Source organism: Aegilops tauschii, chromosome 4, assembly GCF_002575655.3.
Source record: "Aegilops tauschii subsp. strangulata cultivar AL8/78 chromosome 4, Aet v6.0, whole genome shotgun sequence".
Classification (NCBI taxonomy): domain Eukaryota; kingdom Viridiplantae; phylum Streptophyta; class Magnoliopsida; order Poales; family Poaceae; genus Aegilops; species Aegilops tauschii.
The window spans coordinates 8,088,134-8,113,893 of NC_053038.3; the positions used below are offsets into that span (position 1 = coordinate 8,088,134).

Consider the following 25,760-nt stretch of genomic DNA (forward strand, 5'->3'; position numbering starts at 1 on the left):
GCTTCACAATGGCTAATCGGACGTTTTCCGGTAGAAGCCCCCTCAATGCAACCGGAAGCAGTTGCGTCATAATCACGTGGCAGTCATGAGACTTTAGGTTCTGGAACTTTTTCTCTGGCATATTTATTATTCCCTTTATATTCGACGAGAAGCCAGTCGGGACCTTCATACTGAGCAGGCATTCAAAGAAGATTTCTTTCTCTTCTTTCGTAAGAGCGTAGCTGGCAGGACCTTCATACTGCTTCGGAGGCATGCCGTCTTTTTCGTGCAGACGTTGCAGGTCCTCCCGTGCCTCAGGTGTATCTTTTGTCTTCCCATACACACCCAAGAAGCCTAGCAGGTTCACGCAAAGGTTCTTCGTCACGTGCATCACGTCGATTGAAGAGCGGACCTCTAGCTCTTTCCAGTAGGGTAGGTCCCAAAATATAGATTTCTTCTTCCACATGGGTGCGTGTCCCTCAGCGTCATTCGGAACAGCTAGTCCGTCGGGACCCTTTCCAAAGATTACGTGTAAATCATTGACCATAGCAAGTACGTGATCACCGGTACGCATGGCAGGCTTCTTCCGGTGATCTGCCTCGCCTTTGAAATGCTTGCCTTTCTTTCGACATTGATGGTTGGTCGGAAGAAATCGACGATGGCCCAGGTACACATTCTTCCTGCTTTTGTCCAGGTATATACTTTCAGTGTCATCTAAACAGTGCGTGCATGCGTGGTATCCCTTGTTTGTCTGTCCTGAAAGGTTACTGAGAGCGGGCCAATCGTTGATGGTTACAAACAGCAACGCGTGCAGGTTAAATTCCTCCTGTTTGTGCTCATCCCACGTACGTACACCGTTTCCATTCCACAACTGTAAAAGTTCTTCAACTAATGGCCTTAGGTACACATCAATGTCGTTGCCGAGTTGCTTAGGGCCTTGGATGAGAACTGGCATCATAATGAACTTCCGCTTCATGCACATCCAAGGAGGAAGGTTATACATACATAGAGTCACGGGCCAGGTGTTGTGATTGCTGCTCTGCTCCCCGAAAGGATTAATGCCATCCGCGCTTAAACCAAACCATACGTTCCTTGGGTCAGCTGCAAACTCAGCCCAGTACTTTCTCTCGATTTTTCTCCACTGCGACCCGTCAGCGGGTGCTCTCAACTTCCCGTCTTTCTTACGGTCCTCACTGTGCCATCGCATCAACTTGGCATGCTCTTCGTTTCTGAACAGACGTTTCAACCGTGGTATTATAGGATCATACCACATCACCTTCGCAGGAACCCTCTTCCTGGGGGGCTCGCCGTCAACATCACCAGGGTCATCTCGTCTGATCTTATACCGCAATGCACCGCATACCGGGCATGCGTTCAGATCCTTGTACGCACCGCGGTAGAGGATGCAGTCATTAGGGCATGCATGTATCTTCTGCACCTCCAATCCTAGAGGGCATACGACCTTCTTTGCTGCGTATGTACTGTCGGGCAATTCGTTATCCTTTGGAAGCTTCTTCTTCAATATTTTCAATAGCTTCTCAAATCCTTTGTCAGGCACAGCACTCTCTGCCTTCCACTGCAGCAATTCCAGTACGGTACCGAGCTTTGTGTTGCCATCTTCGCAATTGGGGTACAACCCTTTTTTGTGATCCTCTAACATGCGATCGAACTTCAGCTTCTCCTTTTGACTTTCGCATTGCGTCCTTGCATCGACAATGACCCGGCGGAGATCATCATCATCGGGCACTGGTTCCTCTTGATCTTCAGCAGCTTCCCCCCTTGCAGCATCATTGGGCACATCGTCTGGTTCCTCTTGATCTTCAGCAGCTTCCCCCGTTGCAGCATCACCGTATTCAGGGGGCACATAGTTGTCATCGTCCTCTTCTTCTTCGCCGTCTTCCATCATAACCCCCATTTCTCCGTGCCTCGTCCAAACATTATAGTGTGGCATGAAACCCTTGTAAAGCAGGTGGGTGTGAAGAATTTTTCGGTCAGAGTAAGACTTCGTATTCCCACATGTAGGGCATGGACAACACATAAAACCATTCTGCTTGTTTGCCTCAACCACTTCGAGAAAATCATGCACGCCCTTAATGTACTCGGAGGTGTGTCTGTCACCGTACATCCATTGTCGGTTCATCTGCGTGCATTATATATAATTAAGTGTGTCAAAAACCATTACAGAACATCATGAATAGATAATTAAGTAACCAAATTAATAGAAGTTCATCATCACATTAGAACCAAAGTACATACATAGTTCTCATCTAACAACATATATATAGCTCTCCAGAGCATCTAATTAATTAAACCATACATTGAAACTATGTAAAACATTTCAATGCGAAAACAAATGCGATCATAATCGCAACCAAGGTAACAATTGATCCAACGGCATAATGATACCAAGCCTCGGTATGAATGGCATATTTTCTAATCTTCAAGCGCATTGCATCCATCTTGATCTTGTGATCATCGACGACATCCGCAACATGCAACTCCAATATCATCTTCTCCTCCTCAATTTTTTTTATTTTTTCCTTCAAGTAATTGTTTTCTTCTTCAACTAAATTTAACCTCTCGACAATAGGGTCGGTTAGAATTTCCGGTCAACCACCTCCTAGATAAATAAAATCTATGTCACGTTGGTCGGTATATTTGTCATAAACAATAAATGAACCAAATAGTTATAAAAAGATAATATATACCACATCCGAATCATAGACAGGACGAGGGCCGACGGGGGCGGATACCAAAACCATCGCACTATGTAATAAGAAGGAATAATAAAAGTAACAAAATTAGACAAGTAACTATCTAAAGTAAGAATTTTATCCTTTCAGAAAGAAGATAAGAACAAGAGGCTCACCACGGTGGTGCTGGCGACGAGATCGGCGCGGGTGATCGACGGCGGTGAAGACGGGGACGGGACGTGACGGGCCGCTAAACCTAGACAAATCTCGGGGAAAATGGAGCTCGGAGGTCGAGTTTCGAGAGGACAAAGATTAACTAGTGTGGCTCAGACATTTCATCGAACACCTCATGTGCATAGGAGGTGAGCTAGAGCACCCAAATGCCCTCCCCTCGCCGGCCAAAAAAACAGAGCACTCTGGAGTGCTCTGCTGTGGCGATGGGGTATATATAGGGAACTCATTGGTCCCGGTTGGTGGCACCAACCGGGACTAAAGGCCTTTGGTCCCGGTTGGTGCCACGAACCGGGACCAATGCCCCCTTTAGTCCCGGTTGGTGGCACCAACCGGGACCAAAGGCCTTGTGCTGGTACTGGCGCGGTGCGGTGGGATGTTCAGTCCCACCTCGCTAGCCGAGAGGCTTCGACAGTGGTTTATAAGCGCAGCTGCGCTGACCACTTCGAGCTCCTCTCAAATGCAGGCTTACGGGCCTATTCTGTCACTATTTGCCTGTGGGCCTACTGGGCCTTCTGCGGGCCTGAATCCTGGCCCATGGATGGGTTTCTAGTCGTATTCAGGTCGTGGTGGCCCAGTAGGTGGCATAATTTTTTTCCTCTGTTTTTTTTCTCTTTTGCTTTATTTGTTTTGTTTCTACATACAACAAAAAACTTATTTATTTTATTTCTAATTACTTATGTATTTTACTTTAATTATTTTATTTTTATTTATTTTACTGCTGCTATTTTTATTTATTTTACTGCTGCTATTTTTACTTAATTTATTAAGGTTTATTTATTGTAGTTACTATAGTTTATTTTATTTTATTTTATTAAGGTTTACGAGCTGTGGGAGGGACGAGGGGTGGCGACGTGCTGTGGGACACGATGCAGAGGCCGAGGAGGGAATTTAGGGTTATGTTTTTATACGGGAACAGTTAGACGGGCTTTAGCGGGCTTTCACCAGGCTTGTGGGGTTTTACCAGGTCATCGATGAGAGTTTCCAAAAATGTCATTAGAAATCCGTCATGGATTAACAGGTTTCTTGTAGTGATATGTCGAGCACAATGAGTGGTGATCCTCCGGCCTCCCACTCGCACGCAGCCGCCGCCACCCTCCCGCTCGCTCGCCGCCGCCGTCGTCACCAGTCCCGGCCATGGCACCGCCGCTGCCGTCGTGCCCCTAAAGACCTATTCATCTTGCCTGAAGGTGATCCTGTGTCAGATCCTCCACTTAACCCGTGTGGACCGGCTCGTGGGTCACTGACAGTGGGTCCCTTGGGCCCACTAGTCAGGTTTGACCAGTCGCCCCCGCCTCCTTCCTCCTCTGGCCGAACAGAGGCGGGGCTCCGGCGATCAACGCCGGCGAACGGCGGCTCCTCGCGGGGTCCTGAGGGCGGGGATGAATCCGCCAGGCCGGGGCGGTCCTCCCGGTGGTCGAGGAGGTGGCGGGGATGGAGGGAGTCGCCGGCGGCGAGCTCCGCGGCGGACGGCAGCTTCGGGAGGTTTGGGGCTTTGGCCTACGGTGGTTCCCCGACGCAGCTCAGGGTTTGGGCGGCTCCGCACGGTCGAGGGGAGGAGGATGGTGGTGCTATACGGACGGGGGGCTCTGGTTGCGACTGAATGGACCGGAGGGCGGCGGCGGCTGTACTGGCCGGAGGTGGGGAAGAAGACCCTCCCTGGTCGATTGCCTGCTATGGGGGTGCTAGGTGGGGTGGCTTGAGGTCGCCTGAGGGACTGGACGGACTTCAGGGCTCCTTATATAGGCCGCCGGAGTCGGTTTCAACGGCGGCCGTGGATAAGAACGGCGAACCGCCGTTCTCTAGCCTGCAGGACGTCGTGGCGGCGATGGGCACTAGTGGACGAGCTCGCGGATAAGCTTGGACTGCTCCAGAGGCGAGCTGGCGAGCGGCTGTGGCTCGGGCGGCGCCGTCCATGGCAGGGGCCTGCTGTGGCCGGCCGTCGTGCCCCTGAAGACCTGTGTCAGATCCTGCACGATACCTCATCACTACAACACGTCGGCGGCGGTGTATGAGGCGTCCATGGCCCTGGTGGCGCCTTCAAGGGAGGACGCATGATCTTCAAGGGAGGACGCCCTTCTCTATCCCAGATATGGCGGTTATGGAGTTGATGGCTCGTGTTTTTTTTCTCTTTTGTTTTATTTGTTTTGTTTTGTTTCTACTTACAACAAAAAACTTATTTATTTTATTTCTAATTACTTATGTATTTTACTTTAATTATTTTATTTTTATTTATTTTACTGCTGCTATTTTTATTTATTTTACTGTTGCTATTTTTACTTAATTTATTAAGGTTTTTTTATTGTAGTTACTATAGTTTATTTTATTTTATTTTATTAAGGTTTATTTAGTTTTATTTATTTTATTAAGGTTTATTTGTTTTATAAATATAAAAAAAAGAAAATAGATGCGCTTATAGAGAAAATTCAACCTAAATTCATAATAAATTTCTATGAAATTTACTGTGAATTTAGGTCAAATTCCCGGCATCTATTTTCACTTTAAAAGGCAGAGAGGGACGGGCTTATAAACTGGTGTGAGCGCCCTTCGTTTGGCGAGGTGGGACTAAACACTGGCCGCAACTTGAACCGGGACTAAAGGGTGGTGGGCCAGGAGCGTGGACCTTTGGTCCCGGTTTGTCCCACCAACCGGGACCAAAGGGGCCGGACGAACCGGGACCAATGCCCCCACAAGGCCCGGCAGGCCCCTGGCCGCAAGAACCGGGACCAATGCTCACATTAGTCCCGGTTCGTGACTGAACCGGGGCTAATGTGAAAACTGCCCTGTGACCTAAGCCCTGTTTTTTACTAGTGTCCAACAGCGCCAGGGCAGGCACGTGCCGATATACACGCACGCACAGGTGGCTCTACTTTGTCTTGTGTGGATCGTCGCGTCGCCCTCCGCGATCCCGACCCCGTCCCCTCCGTGAGGTCGATCGCCGGTTCGCCGCGGCGCGCGCGAGGGCTGAGACGACCACACGCGGCGTGCCCTTGGCCGTTCGTTCATGCAAGCCGGGCTCTGCAGTGTGAGAAAGAACGGCACGTACACGTTGGGCCGTTGGCTCCGGCGGTCGGGCAGCCGGAGACCGCGTTCCGTTCGTCCTACGTACCGCCACCTAAGGCCGGCCGGCGCGCGCGTCGTGGCCACAGATGCACGATCCGGGGCCGCCTATGCTACGGGTCCAGTCCGCGAACGAGGCATGACCACTGTGCGCACGATCCCCGCGTCGAAGTTCGCTAGCTGCCCGGAGCTTCTGCATTCTGGTCGTGCCTCGTATTGCTGTCTGCTGTGCATGCTTGGTGTCATGGAGATGGAACATGCTTGGTGTCATGTCGGTCATCTCATGCCGGATCAGGTTCCGGGACTAATCAATGTAGGGCCATATGTAGGGCGCGCCTGATTTTGCACAAGCAAGTAGTAATAAAGTGCTAAAGCGCTCACTGGTCTCTGCACTAAACAAATGGCATTATACCAGGCTAAGAGCATCTACCCCCTTTACCCCCAACAGGAAGGCGATGGCCTCGCTCACCATGCTCGTCGCCTGGACCATTTGGAATGAGAGGAATGCGCGAGTGTTCCGTCAGAAGAGTGCCCCACCGACGGTCCTACTCGCCAACATCAAGAAGGAGGCCATGCTTTGGGTAACTGCGGGTGCTAGAAAGTTGGGATACTTGATGACGCGAGAGTAGTTGGTCACATTCATTTGTGTTGTTGTGGCGCTGTCTGTGTTGTAACACAACCATAAACTCTATTCCTCTTATTAAATGAATGAGGCAAATCTTTTGCCTCTCTTCAAAAAAAAACAGCCGGACCCCCAAATCATCCCTATACGTCTGTGCGGCGGACCGCCCGGTAACTGATTGGTCATGAAAACCCAACCCAGCCGATCCCTCCACCCCTATTATCTTTTTACTTAAACTTGAGCATGGGTGACCTCTCCCGGCAGGCCTGGCCCGAAGCCCGACGTCCTGGCCAGCATCATTCCTCGGTTTCCTGCCCAAACTCCCAGGGAAACATGTTTTTTTCTTTTGGATATTTCAGAAAATGGTACTTCCCCCATTTCATATTGTAGTGCATACAGATTTTTTGAAAAGCCAAACCTCATAAACTTTGACCAAGTTTATGGAGAAAAACATTTACATCTAGAATGCCAAACATATATCATTAGATTCATCATGAGATGTAGTTTCATATTTATATATTTGGTATTATAGATATAAATAGTTTTCTCTGTAAACTTTTGTTAAAGTTTGCAAATTTTGACTTTTCAATAAATCTATACACACTACATTACGAAACAATATAGCACTCTATAATCCCAAAAATGGGTTGTTATTATTTTTATATACGAAAGCTAGACTTTTTTAGGAGCCTGACACAAAACCCGCCCCAACCCGGTCAATGCTCAGGTCTACTTTCCTTGCAAGTATCAAAAGAGTATCATGTAGTCCGCTTAATAAAAAGGACGATGTAATATTACAATTATGTATGAGAGAGAAATAATATCATTATTTTAGCATATTAAATGAGAAAAAATATAAAAAGTAGATCACATATTTAGAACTTTGTATTGCGATTCTACAAAGGAATAAATGAAGTCACAATACAATATTCATGTATGGTATTATGATCAATTAATCAAAACACGGATATAGTACATGCACATAATAGATGTTTGATTACTTAACTCAAAGACAGTAAGCTCACATGATAGAAACCGGAAAATAGACTATGGTTTCTTAGGGCACATTCAACGACAACAAATTCAACTGTATTTTTTACAACAACAAAATAGCAGATGATCGCAGTTCAGCGAAACCACATTGGGACGCGCATGTTTTTTTCGGCGCCACCTATACCTCACATATTGCAAGGTATTGTGGTGCGCTCGCCCACATGTATTGGGCCTAGTAGTGCAATCCTTTTCATTTTCTCCTTTCTTGTTTTTTTTATTTTTCACTTTTTGTTTTTGTTTTCTTTTCACTGTTCTTTTGGGAAATCTTACTTTAGTTTATTTGTAAAGAGACATGAACAGTTTTTTTATTTATGTGAACATTATTTTTGAAAACATGGACATCTTTTACAAGCTATATGAACATTTGTTTGTACATAAAGAATTTTATAAAAAAATAACTTTGCAGACATTTATTTTCACATAGGCATTTTTTAGCAACACAAGAAATCTTTTCTTATGCGCTGCACATTTTTCACACTCATGAAAAAATTATGAGCTTGCTTTAGCATGATTAGAGGTATCAAAAAAATCATCTAAAATGGTTCATGTATCTTATAAAAGTGTGCATGTATGACTAACCTAAAGATAACTAAAATCAAAATAAATTAAAATAGAATGGACGAAAACTAAAAGGTAAAGGTGATAATAGTAAAAGATAAAGGGAAAGAAAAAAAAAACAAGAGAGCGGGCATAAAGAAATCCTAAAATATGGAGAGAAAAATTGAAAATAAAGGAAATAATAGAATGAAAATCGAAATAAAGCAACAAGAAAAGAAAAAAATATGCCAGTCTGGTTGGGCCGGTCCCCTTATATCTCAGTAAGTGAAATATAGTGAATATAGTGGTTGGTGGTTTTTCTCGGGTGGTCCTGGAACGTTGGATCGCCACGGCCCATACATGAGATTCACATTGAAGGCCAAAATCAAGATAGCCTAGTACGAGATCCGTTGGTGCTCCTAGGAGCGCGCTCCTACACGTGAAAATATTTTTTGAAATGTCAAAAAAAATTCAACAAATATTCTAGGTGTTTTGTGTCACATGCAAATGCTACATACAAATTTGTAGGCAAAAAGATTAAACATTTTGGCCTGTGCAAAAAAACAAAAAAAAAACACCAAATGTTACCCAAAAATGCCACCCTAAATTTGTTTTTTCACCGTTGAAACACCGCTGCTCCGTTTCGCATGAAAATTTCTAAGGATGCTCGCAACACTAACACGAACACCTATAAAAAAATTCAGAATATTTTTAAAATATTTACTAAATTTATTCGTTTACTATTCACGCGGGAGCGCGTGCTTCCGGGAGCCAACACACCATTCTCAGTACTCTCTGTGTTCTTTCTGTTCATTGATACAGTCTGGACTCCTACAATTTCCACTTGGTCAACGAGAAAATCGGCGTTTGGTTGGTTCCTTTTTTAACGACTATGAATCTCTCGGTCAAAGTCAAAGCATGAGCTTTGACGTACAGATTCCACAGATCCATCGTCAAAGCACGAGGCTTGGCAGGCTTCGATGATTTTCCACATTTCAGTGGAATTTGAAAGACCGCTGAATGGACGGGGAAATTCGAGACGCATTTCTGGCTGGAGGTCGGCGGGTCTACGCGGCCGTGCGTGTGCGTTGATGGTGCGATGGAACCAAAACTGAAGGAGAATTCATTAACCCACGACCGGCTGAGGTAATCGATGAGGCAAGCTAATTTCGTACTACGCATTTAGCTGGGTCTACGCGGCCTTGTCTGCTGATGGTGTTGGTGTGTGACGGAACGGAATGTGAACGAGGTAGGCAATGAGTTGCTTCATCAAATCTTCTGCGGTGCGGCGCCCCCTGCGATTTTAGCAGCACATAGCAGAGCATCTACGTCCGAACGTCTCAAACCAGTCTCAACGTCCGAACGGGCAAATCGGTCAGCTGACCGGTCATAAAAAATCAATTCACGTCTCGAACCGGCCTTAAATGGCCTGTCTGTCCGGCACCCACCTCATATCCAGCCCAAATGTAGGATTGATATGAGACGGTTCGGACGCGTCCGCCTGACAGACCCGGCCACAAATGACCCCATCGTTGTTCCACAAAAAAAACCAACCCGGCTCCTTGCTCGGAACCCTAGCTCACTCGCCCTCCTCTCTCGCTCCGTCTTTTCCTCTCCCTCTCCGATTTCGATCCCATCACACGACCATATCGAGCTCCGGCAGCCGCTCCGACTTTGACCTGGATGTCGACGAGGAGCTAGCCCTCCGCGTGCCTTGGAGCGGTCCAAGGTGGACGCCGACAACTCTGGATCTGCAATGTCGCCGCAGCTCCCCCGCCGGCACTGGCCCCTCCTGGACCGCGCGCAGCTCCGTGAGGGTTGCGCCGTCCACTCGTCCCCCACGTCGTCCCCTGCCCAACCGGTTGCTGCTCCCCCACGTGGGCAGCGGTGGGTGCTTGTGCCCGCCGCCCGCCGCGAGAGGCAGCGGGCAAGGGAGAGGGACACGGCGGAGCAGTCTGTGCGCCGCCGCCGCGGGATGCAGGCGGAGCCCAACAAGGACGAGCAGCTCTTCACTTGGGTCTACTGCCGGTCGCTTACAACGACGGAGAAGGACGCTCCGTGGCTCCGCTGAAAGAACGCCAAGGCGCTCCAGATTGCCATTGAGTAGTCCGAGCGCGAGGCGGCGGAGGCGGCTCGGCTGACGAAGCTCAAGCGGCAGGGCCGTCCGGCGGCTCAAAGGGCTCATCATCCTCTCCGACTCGTCCTCCTCTGACGATGACCACGGCACCTCGTCTGACGACTCGGACAATTCTCCACCAGCCGCTGACGCCTACAACTGCACCGACGACCGGAAGTGGAAAGGGCTGACGAGGAAGTGGTGAAGACCCGCCTTCTCCACTTTAAATTCAAGTTTTTAGGTGTAGTTTAAACTTGTCCGTCGTATTATGTCCGTTATGTGAACTTTGGCGATCTATTGAAGATTCGGCTGTGATCTTTTGATGAACGGATTGTGCATTTGTATGTTCATTTCTATGTAAGCACATGATCTACGTAGTTTTTATCGACGTTGCACGATTTAATATGAATATAGGGGATCGGATATGAGATACGTGGATGTGGACGACGCAACTTGAGAACTGATCGGTCAATGCCAACGGGCGCGTCCACGGACGTTTGAGGGGCCGGATTTGCCACGTATGGCTGTGGATGCTCTGATGGCTTTAGACTCGCGTCGTCACGTGTCCCTTGTTGTCGCTGAACACATACGATAATTACAATAAGCATCTAAACGAACGCCTTAGCATAGCATAGGCCAGCCCATGTTTCACACGACCATTTCAATTCTTCTGCTTCTTCGCCAACAAAGAAAGTCAATTCTTGTGCGGACGTAGGAACGGAGAACTAAATTAAACCGAACAGCAGGCCAAAGCAAGAGGCGAAAGCCGCCGCGCCGAGCGTCCGCCCGTCCATAAATAGCTCAGCCAGCGAGTCGTCTTCAAGCCACGGACTCCATCGCTCCATCCATCCATCGATCGCCACCGGAGAGCCAGCAGCAGCAGAGCAATCGGCCGAGCGCGAGGATGTGCTACCAGGTGAAGTGCGGCACGTGCGGCAAGTCCACGTGGGCGGGGTGCGGCCGCCACGTCGCCTCCGTGCACCGGCAGATCCCCGAGGGCCAGCACTGCGCCTGCCGCGACTGGCCCGGCGTCTCCGCCGCCGGCGACAAGGCCGCCGGCTCCACCTCCGGCGCCGTCCAGGAGTCCTCCACCTGCGCCATCCTGTGATGTGGTGTGAGGCGCGAGTCGCCGTCGGCCGTGCTGGTGGCCGCCCGTTGACTTGCTCCGCCTCTCCGGCCGGATCCATTCCAAGCCGTGGTGGCGGGCGCGTCGCGTGCAGCAGCTAGCGCATAGATTCTTCATCATTTGTACTATCTTGTAGTATTACCATCGTGCAATAATTCTGGATTGTAGCCAATAATCGCAAGTCTTTCGATGTTTTTCATTTGGGATCATATCATATGCTCGATTCAGTACAACCTACAGTAGCATGCATACTCTCCATAGTTCAGGCCAGGGGCACATGACATAACAGCCGAACAAAACAAGTTTCAAGTTTGGCACATGTAGATAGACAGACATGGAAATGGATGGACTGCTCTCTTTCACAACAACTCAGCATGTATAACTCTGAGGTTACACGAAAACAGAGCATGCTTGATCATTGCATCACCAGAGCATGCAAGTCTCAGCAACCAATTCAAGGGTCTGTGCATGGCCAAAAATGGCCTGAAGAGTTGTGCAGGCAATAGTTCCACCTTTCGAAAGAACAGAAAAAATACAGGTAACTCTCAATTTTCTTGCTTGGAGCCGTGTAACATTCGTATGTGTGTATTTTGGTCTCCCTGTGTTATCCTATGTGCACATTGTAAAAATCAAGCTATTAATGCGGCTAAATTAAAGGGAAAATGTGTATGTAGTCGTTGTATTGAATCAAGCTATTAGTGCGGCTAAATCAAGCTATTAGTCCTGGTTGGCCGACGCTTTCTTTGCAGCTAGGTTCACCTGAGCTGCCGCTGCTATCTTCATCTGTTGTATTGATAGTTCTAATTCTTTCCAGGGATATGTCATCAGCGGATTCATTCAGACTCGCAGAAAGCATAATCAAGACCCTTGTGAATCTCATTCATTATGCCTTGAAACGTAAGAGATGAAGAGTTGGGAGGCCAAAAGATTTTTTTCTCCTAATTTAAGCCCTTCAAAACAAATCTTCGGGGATCTCTTCAAGGCTGGGGGGCACCCCTAGCCTGCAACATAGCTCTGTCGCTGGGTCACGTCAATGTGGGCTTGATCCCATACAACAACGTGTTTGATTTTGGACAAAGTAGGCTTGATCCCATACAAGATCTGACCATTTTTATGACGCCATCCATGCGCGGATTTGCTTCAAGAACATCAAGACGTTGCTCGAGGACAACTCCGACTGCGACCTCCAGACATTCGAGCAAGTGTACTCGGACGCCATGGTGAGAGTCGACGACTGCCGCAGCAAGATGATTCCCATCCAAGGCGAGTCAACGTCCACGTACATCATGGCAACACCGACAATCACTAGAGCTTTCTGGCTTTCTGGCTGGGCCTGCTGGTTGCCAACCCCTAGGTCGATCCAACGCACTCGCACCCCTGTTCTTGGGGATCTACGTAGTTACTCGCACCCACATGCCTTGGAGCCATCTGTAGTGACACCCCATTTCTTGGGGCTACATATTTATGAATAAAAGGTGGTTTAAGCAGCAACAAAAATTAATTCCCAAAGTGTCTCCTCTCCATAAATCTGTACTGCTACTATTAGGCCTCCTTTGGTTCATAGGATAGGAAAATCGTAGGAATGGGAAAGTCACAGGAAATTAGATAACATATATCTCAAATCTTATGAATAGGAATAGGAAAGTAGACGTTCTTCGGTTCACATCATAAAAACAAATCATTAAGTCCAAGGTAATGTTTATTCTTTTATGAAATGTGAAAAATTCCTCCATAAGAATAGAATTCTATTCCTACACACCAAAGGGCTCTAAACGAATTTTTTATATATAGAAATCATATCCTCTGAAGATCCTACATAATTCCTCCAAACCAAATGAGGCCTAAAGGGGAATGTGTAGGTAGTCGTTGTTAAAGGGAACGCGTATGTAGTCGATGTTTGGACACAACCATTAATCTCTATTATTAAAGGGAATGCGTACATGGTACTAGTTGGTGGGGCGCAGCCATTAATGCAAAAACAATTTGAAAATCAAGCGTGGAATCAATTTGAAAATGAAGCCATTAATGCATTTAAATTAAAGGGAAATGCGTAATAACATTGTTGGGACGCAACCATTAATGGAAAAATAATTTGAAACAGTTTAGTTTGTAAAGTGCTTTCATCCTTAGTTTAAATTTGTCAATTTTGCCCAAAAAAAAGGAGAAGTGGTATGTCAATTCAAAGCATGAGCTTTGATAGGTTCCACGGATCCATCGTCAAAGCACGAGGCTTGACAGGTTTCGTTGGTTTCCAAATTTCAGTGGAATTAGAAACACAGCTGAATTGACGGGGAAACTCGAGATGCATTTCTCGGTGGAGGTCGGCGGGTCTACGCGGCCGTGCGCGCGTGTGTGTTAATGGTGCGACGGAACCGAATCTGAACGAGAGAATTTATTAGCCCGCGACTGTCTGACGTAATCGATGAGGTTAGCTCATTTCGTAGTACTCTTTCTGTTTCAGTTTACAAGTCCAGCGCGTATACTAGGTTGCCAATTTTATCACCCTAATATAAACTATATAACACAAAAATTATACCGTTTGGAAATAGAACACCTGAAGTTTATATTGAAATATTTTTTATAATATATGACTTGTACTTCCTCCGTTCCTAAATATAGGTCTTTCTAGAGATTTCAACAAGTGACTATATACGGAGCAAAATGAGTGAATCTATATTCTAAAATAGGTCTATAGACATCCGTATGTGGTTGTCCATTTCAAATCACTAAAAAGACTTGTATTTAGAAACGGATGGAGTATTAGGTTGGTTAAATTGACAATCTAGGGGTAACTGAGGGAGAGGGAGTAGGGAATTTAGCTGAGTCTACGCTGGCCTTGTCTGCTGGTGGGCCATGGTGTGTGACGGAACGGAATCAGAACGAGGTAAGTAATGAGTTGCTTGCTCGGATCTTGTGTGGCGCCACTTGCAATTTTCCCAGACACAGAGCACACAGCTGTGATGGCTCTCGTTGCACCGATCAAAGCAATGAGTTGAGTTTAGTTGAGCATGGCATAGGCCAGCCCGCCACACCGATGCCTTGCTTCACGGGATCAGTTCAATTTTTCTTGCTTCTTCGCCACAAGAAAAAAAAAAGGTCAATTCTTCTGCTTCTTCTTCACAAGAGCATCGATCGGCCTTGCCCCGGCCGATCGTTGACTTCCTCGTCTGCTAGTACTAGTATCTCTTTGTACTCCAGTTTGTATGGTGTAATAATAATTCTGGATTGGAACTAATAATCGATCGCGACTCATTCGTTGCTCTTCGTTTGGCATCGTGTTATGCTTCCTCTGTGGAACTGCGTCGTTGCCAATCCCCAACAGCAACACCACCTTCCTCTGCTCGATTCGGTTTCACGACTCAAAATTATACACCTCCGTCCAGAATTACTTGTCGCAGAAATGGATGTATATAGACGAAGTAAGTTGGGACGGAGTACCTCGCTATAAAAGCATGCATACATAGTTCAGCCCAGGGCCACGGGCACATAACAGTCGAACAAAACAAAGGCACATGTAGACATGGATGGACCGCTTTCTTTCACAACAACTTCTTTAACCGAGGTTACAATGCAGCAAAGCCGCGGCAAGCAATTCAAGGGTCCGTGCATCATGGCCAAAAATGGCCTGAAAAGTCGCGCAGGCGTCGATTTAAACACAGAATTGCACCCTTGCAACCAAACAGGCAAACACATCGACTTTCAAAAGAAAAGAAAAACAGGTGACACTCCATTTTTTTTTCCTTGGAGCAGCGTAATATCCGTATGTGTGTATCTTGGTCTCTCTGTGTTGTTCTATGTGCACATTGTATGCGGTTTGTACATTCACCAACCACGGCTTACGCTGATACGCCTCTCTTCTGCAATCTGATCATGAAACCGAGTGATCTCACCGCGCGCCGTAGCCGCTCAACGGGGAGCCCTTTCAGTGTCGGGTGAGACAAGTCACTTACTGGTTGTCCGACACTTTCTTTGCCCCTAGGTTCGCCTGAGCTGCCGCTGCCATCTTCATCTGTTGTACTGATAGCTTGAACTCTTTCCAGAGATATGTCATCGGCCGATTCCGTGTCGGTGGACTGACAGTAAGCGGCGTGAAGGCCCTCATGAATCTCATCCATTCTGCCCGATTGCTCGTCTTCTCTGTCCATGTCTATCAGAACCTGTGTGTGTCCAACAACAAATAATGGCAAGTAAGAACTATATATAGTCACATTTCAAGTAACTAATATTCAGAACATAAAACATGCAACTATGCAAGTTACGTACTCCCAGTTGAAAGCATAAAAATGCAGATTGGCACCAAGGTGAATAAAAAGTTTTGCCATGGATCCCTTTGAATGTATATATAGGTTAAATTCTACCAATTGTTAAAGAAATTATACTAACCTGTGCAGGGAAAGTCCCGAATAATGGCAGAAGACGCATTCTACAGTACTGGTTGAATAAAAGAGTGATGATGATAAGAGGTACGGTGAAGCCTGCAGCTACTGGGGATTCCTTAAGGCCAAAGACACCAAGGCAGATGATCTGGGTGAGCACCAGAGAGAATATTGTTGCATTGTATGCAATTGGCCAATATAGACCACCAGTGTCGTATCTTGTGCAATAAACATTGATGAACTGAAAATGGTACATTACCAACCCATTAGGTTATAGGAGCACAGAGCACATTCTTCCACGAATATTTTGTAGTGTAAACAAAATCACGAACTAGGAAAACGGTTTGAGTTATCCTAAAACTCAGGTTAAATAACTAAGTAAAAGATATCTAACCACAATAAAGTTATACAAGACCAGAGAAAACATATCAAAGGGTATATCCAAGACAAAGATTGCATTTCACCTAAAATGGAGCTAGCACATGAGGATTTATCAAATTCAAATTTCGCCCATTATAAAAGAATAATTTCAGACAAAATGATCGCATACACATTCGAACATATTTTTTTTTACTTTATTCATAATTATAGACCAAATTATGCATGTGGACTTCAAATAAGAACTTCGTTTACAAACAAATTAAATATTTGAAGTTTATATCTAGTTACTCACCTGATTTCGGTACACAATGTAGGCAAGAAAGAAGTACAGTAGTAAAAAGGGCAAGATCAGAGGTGCTAGCACAGAGCATGTGAAGCCCAATAGTCCAAACAACAGAACTTTTGGTAGTTCAGTGTGATACGGAAACGAGAGGATAAAATCGCTATCTTCTTTCATTCTCAGAATATATTTCCTTACAAAGTTCCAAATAAGACCAAAGAGTTGCATAACTTCCGACGACAGACTAGCCCATCCTGAAGTCAGAACATAGGTGGTAAAGAAGGTAGCCTGAAATGGAAGTAAAAAAAGAAGTCATCAATAAAATGCAGTGAGCACCTGGAGGAACTCAACCTAAAAACAAATAAATACACTGCATATACCTACTTAAATATTTATATTTTGCACGAACAGAACATAAATATGCGATTCACCTGTAAAGGAATTGCCCTGGCAAGCTCCATTGGAATGTCCTTTGGCCTTGATAAGGCATTCAGTTGGTTAATTGCAGAACCTGATAGGACGTTGACGAAGAAGACATTCCAAATGGTGAAGTATAATACTTTACAACAGGCACTTTTCTTCCTCTCACTGTGAGAAATAGGTCCCTCTAGTGTCGCAAACATCATCATGGTTGGGGGGACAGTATATAAAAATATTTGCAAGATCACACTGGGAAGGTATCCAGTTACTAGCTGGGTCATGATTTTCCTGCAGGAGAATTAATAATCGTTAAATTTTGCTGTAATGATAAATTAAAGACTGCAATATCTCCACACTTCAGTACTCCCACCCGTCCGGTTTATAAGGCACGCGCGCATTCCTAGATCATGAATTGGACCGACAAAATATGAACTATATGCCTCAAAACTATACCTATTAATTTGAACCACCGCCATAATTGTGATAGCTTTTTTAGAGAAAGGGAAGGCCTCATAATTGAATGTTATCTCGGATACTCAACCCTAGATTAAATCCTACTAACAAATTGAGTCATTTTGATTAACGCACATTGTATTGTCAATACAAATTAAGGGATCCTTTGCTGCAGCTGCTCCGGCTGAGTTAGACCCTGCATTTAATAATAACAAGGTGAGTTCTAAGCGTTAAGATTACTTACCCTTTCAATAACCCTTTCAGGAAAGGGAGCCTTTGCTGCAGCTGTTCCAGCTGAGTTAGACCTTGTATAAATGTCACAGGTACAAGAAAAATGAACATAAAAACAATAGAACCAAGAAGTGTAGCTATGCGGCGAATCCAAAGCTGCTTGTACGGTAACCAAAGATTTGACCAGTACATGTCTTTAGGTTCTGGGGCCAGACTAGTGACCCATTTCATAGGATTGGATGTCTGGAGAATTTTGGATACAATTAGCGCTGCATACCGCGTTTTGAAAAATACAAAAGCAGCAGCACATTCCTGTATTCGGTGAGCACAATTAAATTAGTAGATTAGAATAATTCAGTGAGGATAATAGTAAGCAAAGAACCAAATGATAGCTAGTTGACCTCGGCAGGTAAGTTCAAGTTTGAATTTTTCACACAAGGTTTTTCCCTTTCTTGCTCTTCAGTGGGCAACAACTGGAACGAATTTGATGACACCCCACAAAGACAACATCGATATGTCACGGATCTGCATGTCTGATCGACTGTGGTACCCTTAAAATGCTTGAACTTCCTATAAACCTTCTTTGCACCCGTCTGAAAAGTAAGGATATAAGCTATCACTTCAAACAGATAGTACTATGAACATGCAATGAGGGTATTGATTCAAAGATCTGAAAATAGTTCCCTCGTGATATAGGAAAAATAGTTCCTTCGTGATATACGAATGATCCTGCATCATAAAAGCATGCGTTGCATGTATAATAGTTTTGAATTACCCAACAAAAGAAATACATGTACACTTAAAACTTGTAAGGAGCCTATTCTGAATTTCAGTTCGACATATTGTCCTGTGCAGTTGCACTACAGAGATTACGCAAAGAGCTTAGCATGAGTTTTAAGAGTTCCGCCAGAGAGATGCTCTAGACAAGCCAATAGCAATATGCAAAGATGGTGCTGGTCAAACAGCTCACCGGCCTCTTGTAATCTCATTGGCAGTGCTTTATGGTAATTATAGTCCTGCTTTGCTGGTTCAATAAAGGTGGTTTGCATTGCTTTAAAAAAACTATAACGATTCTGCGTGTTGCAAAATATTATTGGTGACAAGTAGTCCTAGTGAAGAGATCACCACTACTTAAACACAGGGATGTTTAAAGCCATGCAACTACATACAGATGAGGAGGACGAAGTTGAAGCAGTGAAGTTGAAAGAAGACTTTCCATAATCTACACAAAATGATTTGAGGCTTGAGGGCGTGTGTTGAAGTCATGTCAGGTCATGATAGATGCTACCAACGTATCAGTTTGCTCTTTGCTGTATAGTTGTCCTATGGTATGGACTTGCTAGTTGCTAATTGATGTTAACTGGTGCTGCCTTTATGTTGATGTTACTTGTTATTTAAGTTCTAAATCTCCTAAAATGAAGGATAGTGATAAGCAAAACCTGCTGGATGGGGCGTCAGCGATCCGTAACTCTGCTGTTAGGACTCATGAAGCTGCCCGTGCCTCTCCAAACAATACTCTTCTTAGCATTGCAGAGGCGGAGGAAGAAGATGAAGGTGGTCAGTCTAGACGAGGAGAGAAAGACCGCCAGTAACTTTGGTACCTATTGAAAAAGCTCATTTGGTGCTATGTGGGATCCTGGGATGCAAGGTTGTAGTACTTTGTTTTGTGCTGGTGCTAGCGTCTGTTTTGCTATGAACCTTGGCTGTTTGTGTTCAGGTCTTTTGGGTGGTGGCCTGGTCTGGTTAATTCCTTGTAGCTGGTTGTCTGGACTTTATTTCTTTTAGTTTTTGTTTCTTTTTCGTTTTGAAATAAAACTCTGTTCGTTATGCTTATAGTGGAATCCGGCTCCCCTTGTTGGGAGGCGTATGGAAAAACAATATGAGGTATAGTTTCACATTTTCTGCTATATGATATTATTTTTGTTTAACGCCTAACTATCGCCATGGCACCCCTGGGCTGCCTTGACTTGCCATGAGTACAATGCTTGTGCATGTGCTCTACCAGACTACCACTGATCTACTTTTGTTTATCAGTGGCTATCAAACAGTTTTAATATTTCATTATTACAGGATAGTGCGGAGATAAGTACAACAATATTTAATCAGGAATCTCTGGCGGCAGCATTCCATTTCGACAAAAGAGAATAGAAAGTTGGTAAAGTCCACATATCACATAACTTGATGAGATATTGCTTACCACTATCTTCTGAAGTTTACCAACTTTATAAACAACTTGATGGGATAGGTAACTCGGTGCATGGTACGATGTAAAGAAACTCTCAACAGCGCTGTTGAATGATTCATGAGTTGACTTTGGTATCCCACGGACAAGGACAGTAAATTGGCTACGGTTGGTCGTTGTTCGAACAAGATGAAGCAACCTCAGTCTAGCAATATGCTTGTATTCCTAAAGCAACAATGCAGGATTGTTTTTTTACAAATAAGGTTCCTGAAGATTAAGGTAAATGAACATTTAAGTAATTTTGAAAGGTAAAATTACTGATGCGTACCATATATAGAAGAAAGCAAGCTACACCAGATATGATGTACAGCACGACGCAATGGACCCAGAGCCTGCAGTTATGACCAAACAAAATCCAAGAGTATAAGTTCCAAAGAAATCTGCCTAAATGATTACGTGACCAGTATATACAACAAACACAGAACTAATAACTTACTCCCTCCGTTCCAAATTACTTGTCGCAGAAATGGATGTATCTAGAACTAAAAAATGTCTAGATACATCCATTCCTACGACAAGTAATTCCGAACGGAGGGAGTAGATCATAGGTAACACCGGAACAAGGATAAATCAGCTAAACAAAAGATGAAACATATAAGATGGCATATTCAATGAACCAAGTTAGCCTCCTCATAACCAAATAAGAGAAGTTCAATTGCTCACCATATTGATTTCTCTTTCATATTTCCTATTGTAAATGTCTCCAATGATGCTGAAGGAATCTGTTCATGCTGCATATCTTGTCCAAAATAATTCAAGGGGAGAACTCCAAATAAACAAAGAATGGCAGCTAATGAGAATATGCGTATGCTGTTGAAAAAAAACATACATCAGCTAACTGAATTTGGATGTTGGAACTATAAAGTGGAAGGATATACAATAAGCAGGAGTATAGCAAAGAGGCTTCTAGTATAATAACGTTTCCTTTTAGTATACAGATGTTTACATCATCTGTAAAAAGAAGAAACACACATCTACCAAGAATGGTGGCGATTAAATAATGCTTGTGGACACAGAAGTAATTAAATTGGACTAAACTGTAACAAACATCCCTCAGATTGTCCATTTGACTAGTTAAGTCTACCGGTTTCATTTTGATCTAGGAGGTGCTTAAATTTATTAAGTTTGTTGTTTCTATCATCTCTACATTAAGATATCAGATCACATTCCTATTTTTCTGCAATTATACAAAGTTAATTCGATTTTCTTATTGGGTTTTCATATTAAAATGTTCTGAATTTTTCTAGTTTTAAGGAGGAAAATCATGTCACTCACATATCAATGATTAGAAGTGAAAGCAATATAGCTTAAAAATCACATCAGCATGTTGCTATTTTCAAAAGTGAACCTTCTACTTGGCACAACTCAAAAGATATCTATCATAAACATTGAACAGTAAATATTGCAGAGGCAAAGAAAGCAAAAGTAAAAATATATGCACCTAAATACTAGAACTCTATTGAAAACAACTGCATCCAACCCAGCAGTAGATACGATCTCATCTTCCGTGCATTGCAGACTTCTCACAATCCAGCTAGGGGATGGAACAAATCTCTCCAAAATAAAAGCCCCTCGGAGCCGCTTATGCTGCTCAGCAATCCTTCTCCCAAAATAGACCTTAACATTCTGCGGCTGCTTTCTCAGAACGGAATAGAATGACAGAAAAAGTATACAGAGACCAATGTTGATTCCAGCAGAGGTCAGAAGAGCACCAACTTTCATCTCTTTCTAAACAAATATACAAGACTCAATACTCCTTATGTCATCTGAATACAAAATATTTCATAGCTCTGTTGGCGCCTGCAAGAAAAAATTGGGTTATGAAATTTCATATAACATATATATAAGATTTACAGACTTTATCTTGAATTAATTCTGCATTCACATTCTACCAATGTGCACAAAAGAAACTAAAACATGAGTATGCACCACCTAAAAACAGTCACATGCTGGCCAATTCCATTGCATTTGGTGAAGATAAAGAAGAGTAGAACTAACAGGAAACCCTCTTGAAAATTGAGCAAATACTACAGATTAATATTGAACTTTTCTGTTTTATTTTCTTGTCAAACAGATCAATTTTACAAAGACTGAAGAATCAAACCCACGTGATTGACTTAAAGTGAGCAGCCCAATATAGAAGAAGATGGGGCGATGCTAAATGAATGGTTGAAGCATCAATTGCTAAGGACATGCAAATATTCAAACAAGAGTAACAAATTTTGGAGCAAAATAACTGGCATTAGGCAGCGGAAGATTTATAGTAGAGAAAATATAGTTCAGATCCAAACTCAAATCAAGCCCAGCGAATATGGCTCAGATGACAAGCATCTTTCTTTATTGGGAAAATATTAACCTGCCATGGATGGTGAACACTGAACAGTAGGGGTCACCGAAATACGAGACAAGAGTGTAGCGTGCAAAGGCAACTGCAGGAGCCTGTAATGAGGTGGGAACAAGTGGCTGCTAGGTAGATTGGGGGGATTTCAGTGTGAAATTGAGATTTGAAATGGGTCTAGATGCGGTGGGATTTAAATTTCAAAGTATTATATATTTTCTCAAGTAGTTATCTGAATAATTATTGTGGATACAAAGAAAGCCCCTAATTATTTGTACATATGTTTATAAAAACTTTCTATCAAGGTTGAGTACCCAAGACGGAAAGAATATCGGCCAAACAAATGATGGATCCTTACCCAAAACTAGGTCTGGAGAAAGCTTAGGTGGCCCTGCAGATTATGCCAATTAGTTAAAGTCTTAAAGCCATATAAGTTGTGTATGTGCGTGCATTTAGCCCAAGCTGTGTTACTGCATTGTAACTATGCAACCATCATCACCCTTTGCTTGCATGCATGATGCAGATCTCACCTCTATTTTCTATATATAACTGCAGGAAATGAAGTGCTTGATTAAAACAAAGCCTGCGAATATCAGATACAAGAGGTTGACTGTAGTGTAAAAGAGGGCAGAATGGAATATATATCTGACAAACTTTTAAAAAGAGAATATATATCTGACAGATCCCATGGAGACATGAAGAATCTAAAGGATAAAGAAATCTTGTCATTGTCAACGAATCACAGTGAATTAAGCAATTGGACAGGCCCTTAAACACTTCAGAGTTCATACTATTTGTTCAGCTTCAAAAGCCAAACAGTTCATGGACTAGAAGAGTCCATAGCATCTGCTTTACTGAACACATAGGTTGAGGCATTCGATCTGCCCGCAACGTGGCGTCCTAATATTAGAATATCACCCTAAGCCAGTTCTCCTTTTTTTCCCTCTTTTAACCGAAGTAACCAGTTTATCGACCGGGAGGGTCCAGGGCGCCCAGTTCACTCAACATACAGATCAGGTTCAGGCATTCAATCTATCCGCAGTGTCACAGGCTAAGATAGTAAGATTAGAATAGCCAATCGCCTAAGCACTTGGGTTCATCTTCAAAAGGCCAGTTTTATTCTCCATCTTTTGACTGGACTGGGATATAACCAAGAGTTGATCAACTAGAAGTGTCCACAGCATCTGCTTTACTGAACATAACATATAGGTCAGGTTCAGGCATTCTATCGGCCGCCGCGTAGCATCCTAATAATAGATTATCACCCTAATCCAGGCGCACTTTCCTCTTCTTTCGACTGAAACAACCAGTTCATCGACTGGGAGGGAGACTCCATGGCGTCTATTTAACTCAACATACATACAGATTAGGTTGTCCCAGCGTCGCAGCAGGCTAAGATTAGAATAGCCTAATCACCAAACCCACCAAATTAAGAAGCACCTCGCCCAATCCAAAACGCGCGTCGAATCAAAATCAAACACCGGGAGTGCACTCAGACATCTCCCGCCAGATCACCATGCACATTATTACTAAGATTGGCAGACCGCGCATAGACAACTAACAAGCATAGCACCAAATCCGTCTACCAGACTCGGCTCATCACGACTTTTAACCACACGAAGAGTATTACTCACCTGTCAGTCAGACACCTCCTCCAACACGACAAGTGCCGCCGAATCCAGCAGTGCCGCTCGATTCCTCCTCCAAACCCTACGTAATTAAACACCACATGAAGAAAATGTTTACATGGGACAAAGACAAAGTGAATCCATTGTAAGTTGAAATAGAGGGAGCAAGGTGGCTTCATTATTTATCAGTATATAACTGGAGCAGATGAAGTGCTTGATTAAAACAAAGCTGTGAATCTTATATGTAAGAGGTTGACTGTAGTGTAAAAGAGTACAGAATGGAATATATTTATCTGACAGATCCCATGGGAGACATGAATGAAGAATCTAAAGGATAAACAAATCTGGCCATTGTCAGTGAGTTAAGCAATTTCACTTCACAGCCAGAAAAATGTTTAAACACTTGGACAGGCCCTTAAACACTTCAGAGTTCATACTGTTTATTCAGCTTCAAAAGCCAAACAGTTCATCGACTAGAAGAGCCCATAGCATCTGCTTTACTGAACACATAGGTTGAGGCATTCCATCTGCCCGCAACGTGGCGTCCTAATCTTAGAATATCACCCAGATCCAATTATTTTATCTTCTTCTTTTGACTGAACCAACCAGTTTATCACGTCTAGTTCACTCAACATACAGAACAGGTTCAGGCACTCAATCTATCCGCAGTGTCGCAGGGTAAGATTAGAAACAGCCAATCCCCTAACCACTTTGGTTCGGGTTCAGAAGGCCGGTTTTATTCTCCATCTTTTGACTGGAGGATAGCCAAGAGTTGATCAACTAGAAGTGTCCACAGCATCTCCTTTACTGAACATAGCATATAGGTTAGGTTCAAGCATTCCATCGGCCAGCCGCAATTTGGCATCCTAATATTAGATTGTCACCCTAATCCAGTTGCTCTTTCTTCTCCTTTTGACTGAAATAACCAGTTCATCGACTGGGAGGGAGACTCCATGGCGTCTAGTTCACTCAACATACCTACAGAGTAGGTTCACCCAGCGTCGCAGGCTAAGATTAGATTAGATCATTAGAATAGCCCAATCACCTAACCCACCAAATTAAGAAACACCTCGCCTCACCCAATCCAAAACGCGCATCGAACCAAAATCAAAACTCCGGGAGTGCACTCGGCCGCCTCCCGCCAGATCACCACACACGGTATTATTAGTACTAAGATTGGCAAGCCACGCACAAACAAACAACTAACAACTAACAACCAAATCCGTCTGCTAGACTCGACCCCCGCCGCGCCCGACTTGTAACCACACGAAGAGCATTGCTCACCTGCCAGCCAGTCAGGCGCCTCCTCCGAGCCGACGACTGCCGCCGAATCCAGCAATGCCGCTGGATTCCTCCTCCAGACCCTGCGCCATCAAACACCAAGAGCAACAACAAATTCAGAGAACGAGACACGCGCGCGCGAGAGAGGGGGCGAGAGAGATACCGGGAGTCCGGAGCCGTCCGCCGCGCGCGCGAAGCAGCCTGCCCGGTCGATCGCCTGGAGCGGCGGCCGGTTCCGGCCGACAGCGCCGCCGGAATGGGGAGGAATGGGGCGGGGACGCGGCGGCGGTTGGCCGGATTGGGGTGCTGGGGCGACGGGATGGGGGTTGGGGGAGCGATGGTTGTGTGGGGGGGTAGCAGTTGTTGGCGATCGTGAGAGGATTCGGTGGACTCCGAGGTGGAAGTTTCGACGGGAAGGATTTGGTGGGTGGAGGCAGCGGAGGAAAGGGAAAGCGACTCAAGCGCACGACTGTGTGGCGACTAGCGAGGAGGAGGAGTCAAAGAAGACACGGGAGAAAGATTTCTTACCGGAAAAAGTGGCGTGGGTAGGAACCACAAGGGCGAGGTGGGGATGCGGTTGGCTGGCCTCTCGGCCGTTGCTGCAGCCACGCAGGGAACTAAATATCACACATAGTGCCCTTCAAAAAAAATATCACCGATAGTGGTTCTTCTAAAACAAAACAAAAAAAGAATATCACTGTTTTTCTTTCTTT

At 44.6% G+C, this 25,760-nt stretch overlaps 1 protein-coding gene across 7 annotated transcripts; it reads right to left on the bottom strand.

The window, feature by feature from the left end:
- Positions 1–14,932: 14,932 nt before the first annotated feature.
- Positions 14,933–25,520, bottom strand: LOC109782385 (CSC1-like protein RXW8). Of its 7 annotated transcripts, none has more exons than XM_020341008.4 (15): positions 25,211–25,520; positions 25,051–25,130; positions 23,773–23,848; positions 22,669–22,721; positions 22,497–22,529; positions 21,242–21,600; positions 20,464–20,610; positions 20,069–20,132; positions 19,756–19,965; positions 17,960–18,151; positions 17,572–17,870; positions 16,886–17,162; positions 16,467–16,742; positions 15,801–16,034; positions 14,933–15,574 (listed from the first exon to the last, which is right to left on the bottom strand). In XM_020341008.4, the coding sequence occupies exons 6-15, from the start codon at positions 21,520–21,522 to the stop codon at positions 15,254–15,256; spliced, it is 2,301 nt and encodes a 766-aa protein (XP_020196597.1). In that variant the 5' UTR covers positions 21,523–21,600; positions 22,497–22,529; positions 22,669–22,721; positions 23,773–23,848; positions 25,051–25,130; positions 25,211–25,520; the 3' UTR covers positions 14,933–15,253. The 7 variants fall into 7 exon arrangements, with proteins under 7 accessions (XP_020196597.1, XP_020196598.1, XP_073352171.1 ...); XM_020341009.4 differs by having other exon boundaries at positions 22,669–22,687; positions 25,211–25,458; XM_073496070.1 differs by lacking the exon at positions 19,756–19,965 and having other exon boundaries at positions 22,669–22,687; positions 25,211–25,458.
- Positions 25,521–25,760: the final 240 nt, after the last annotated feature.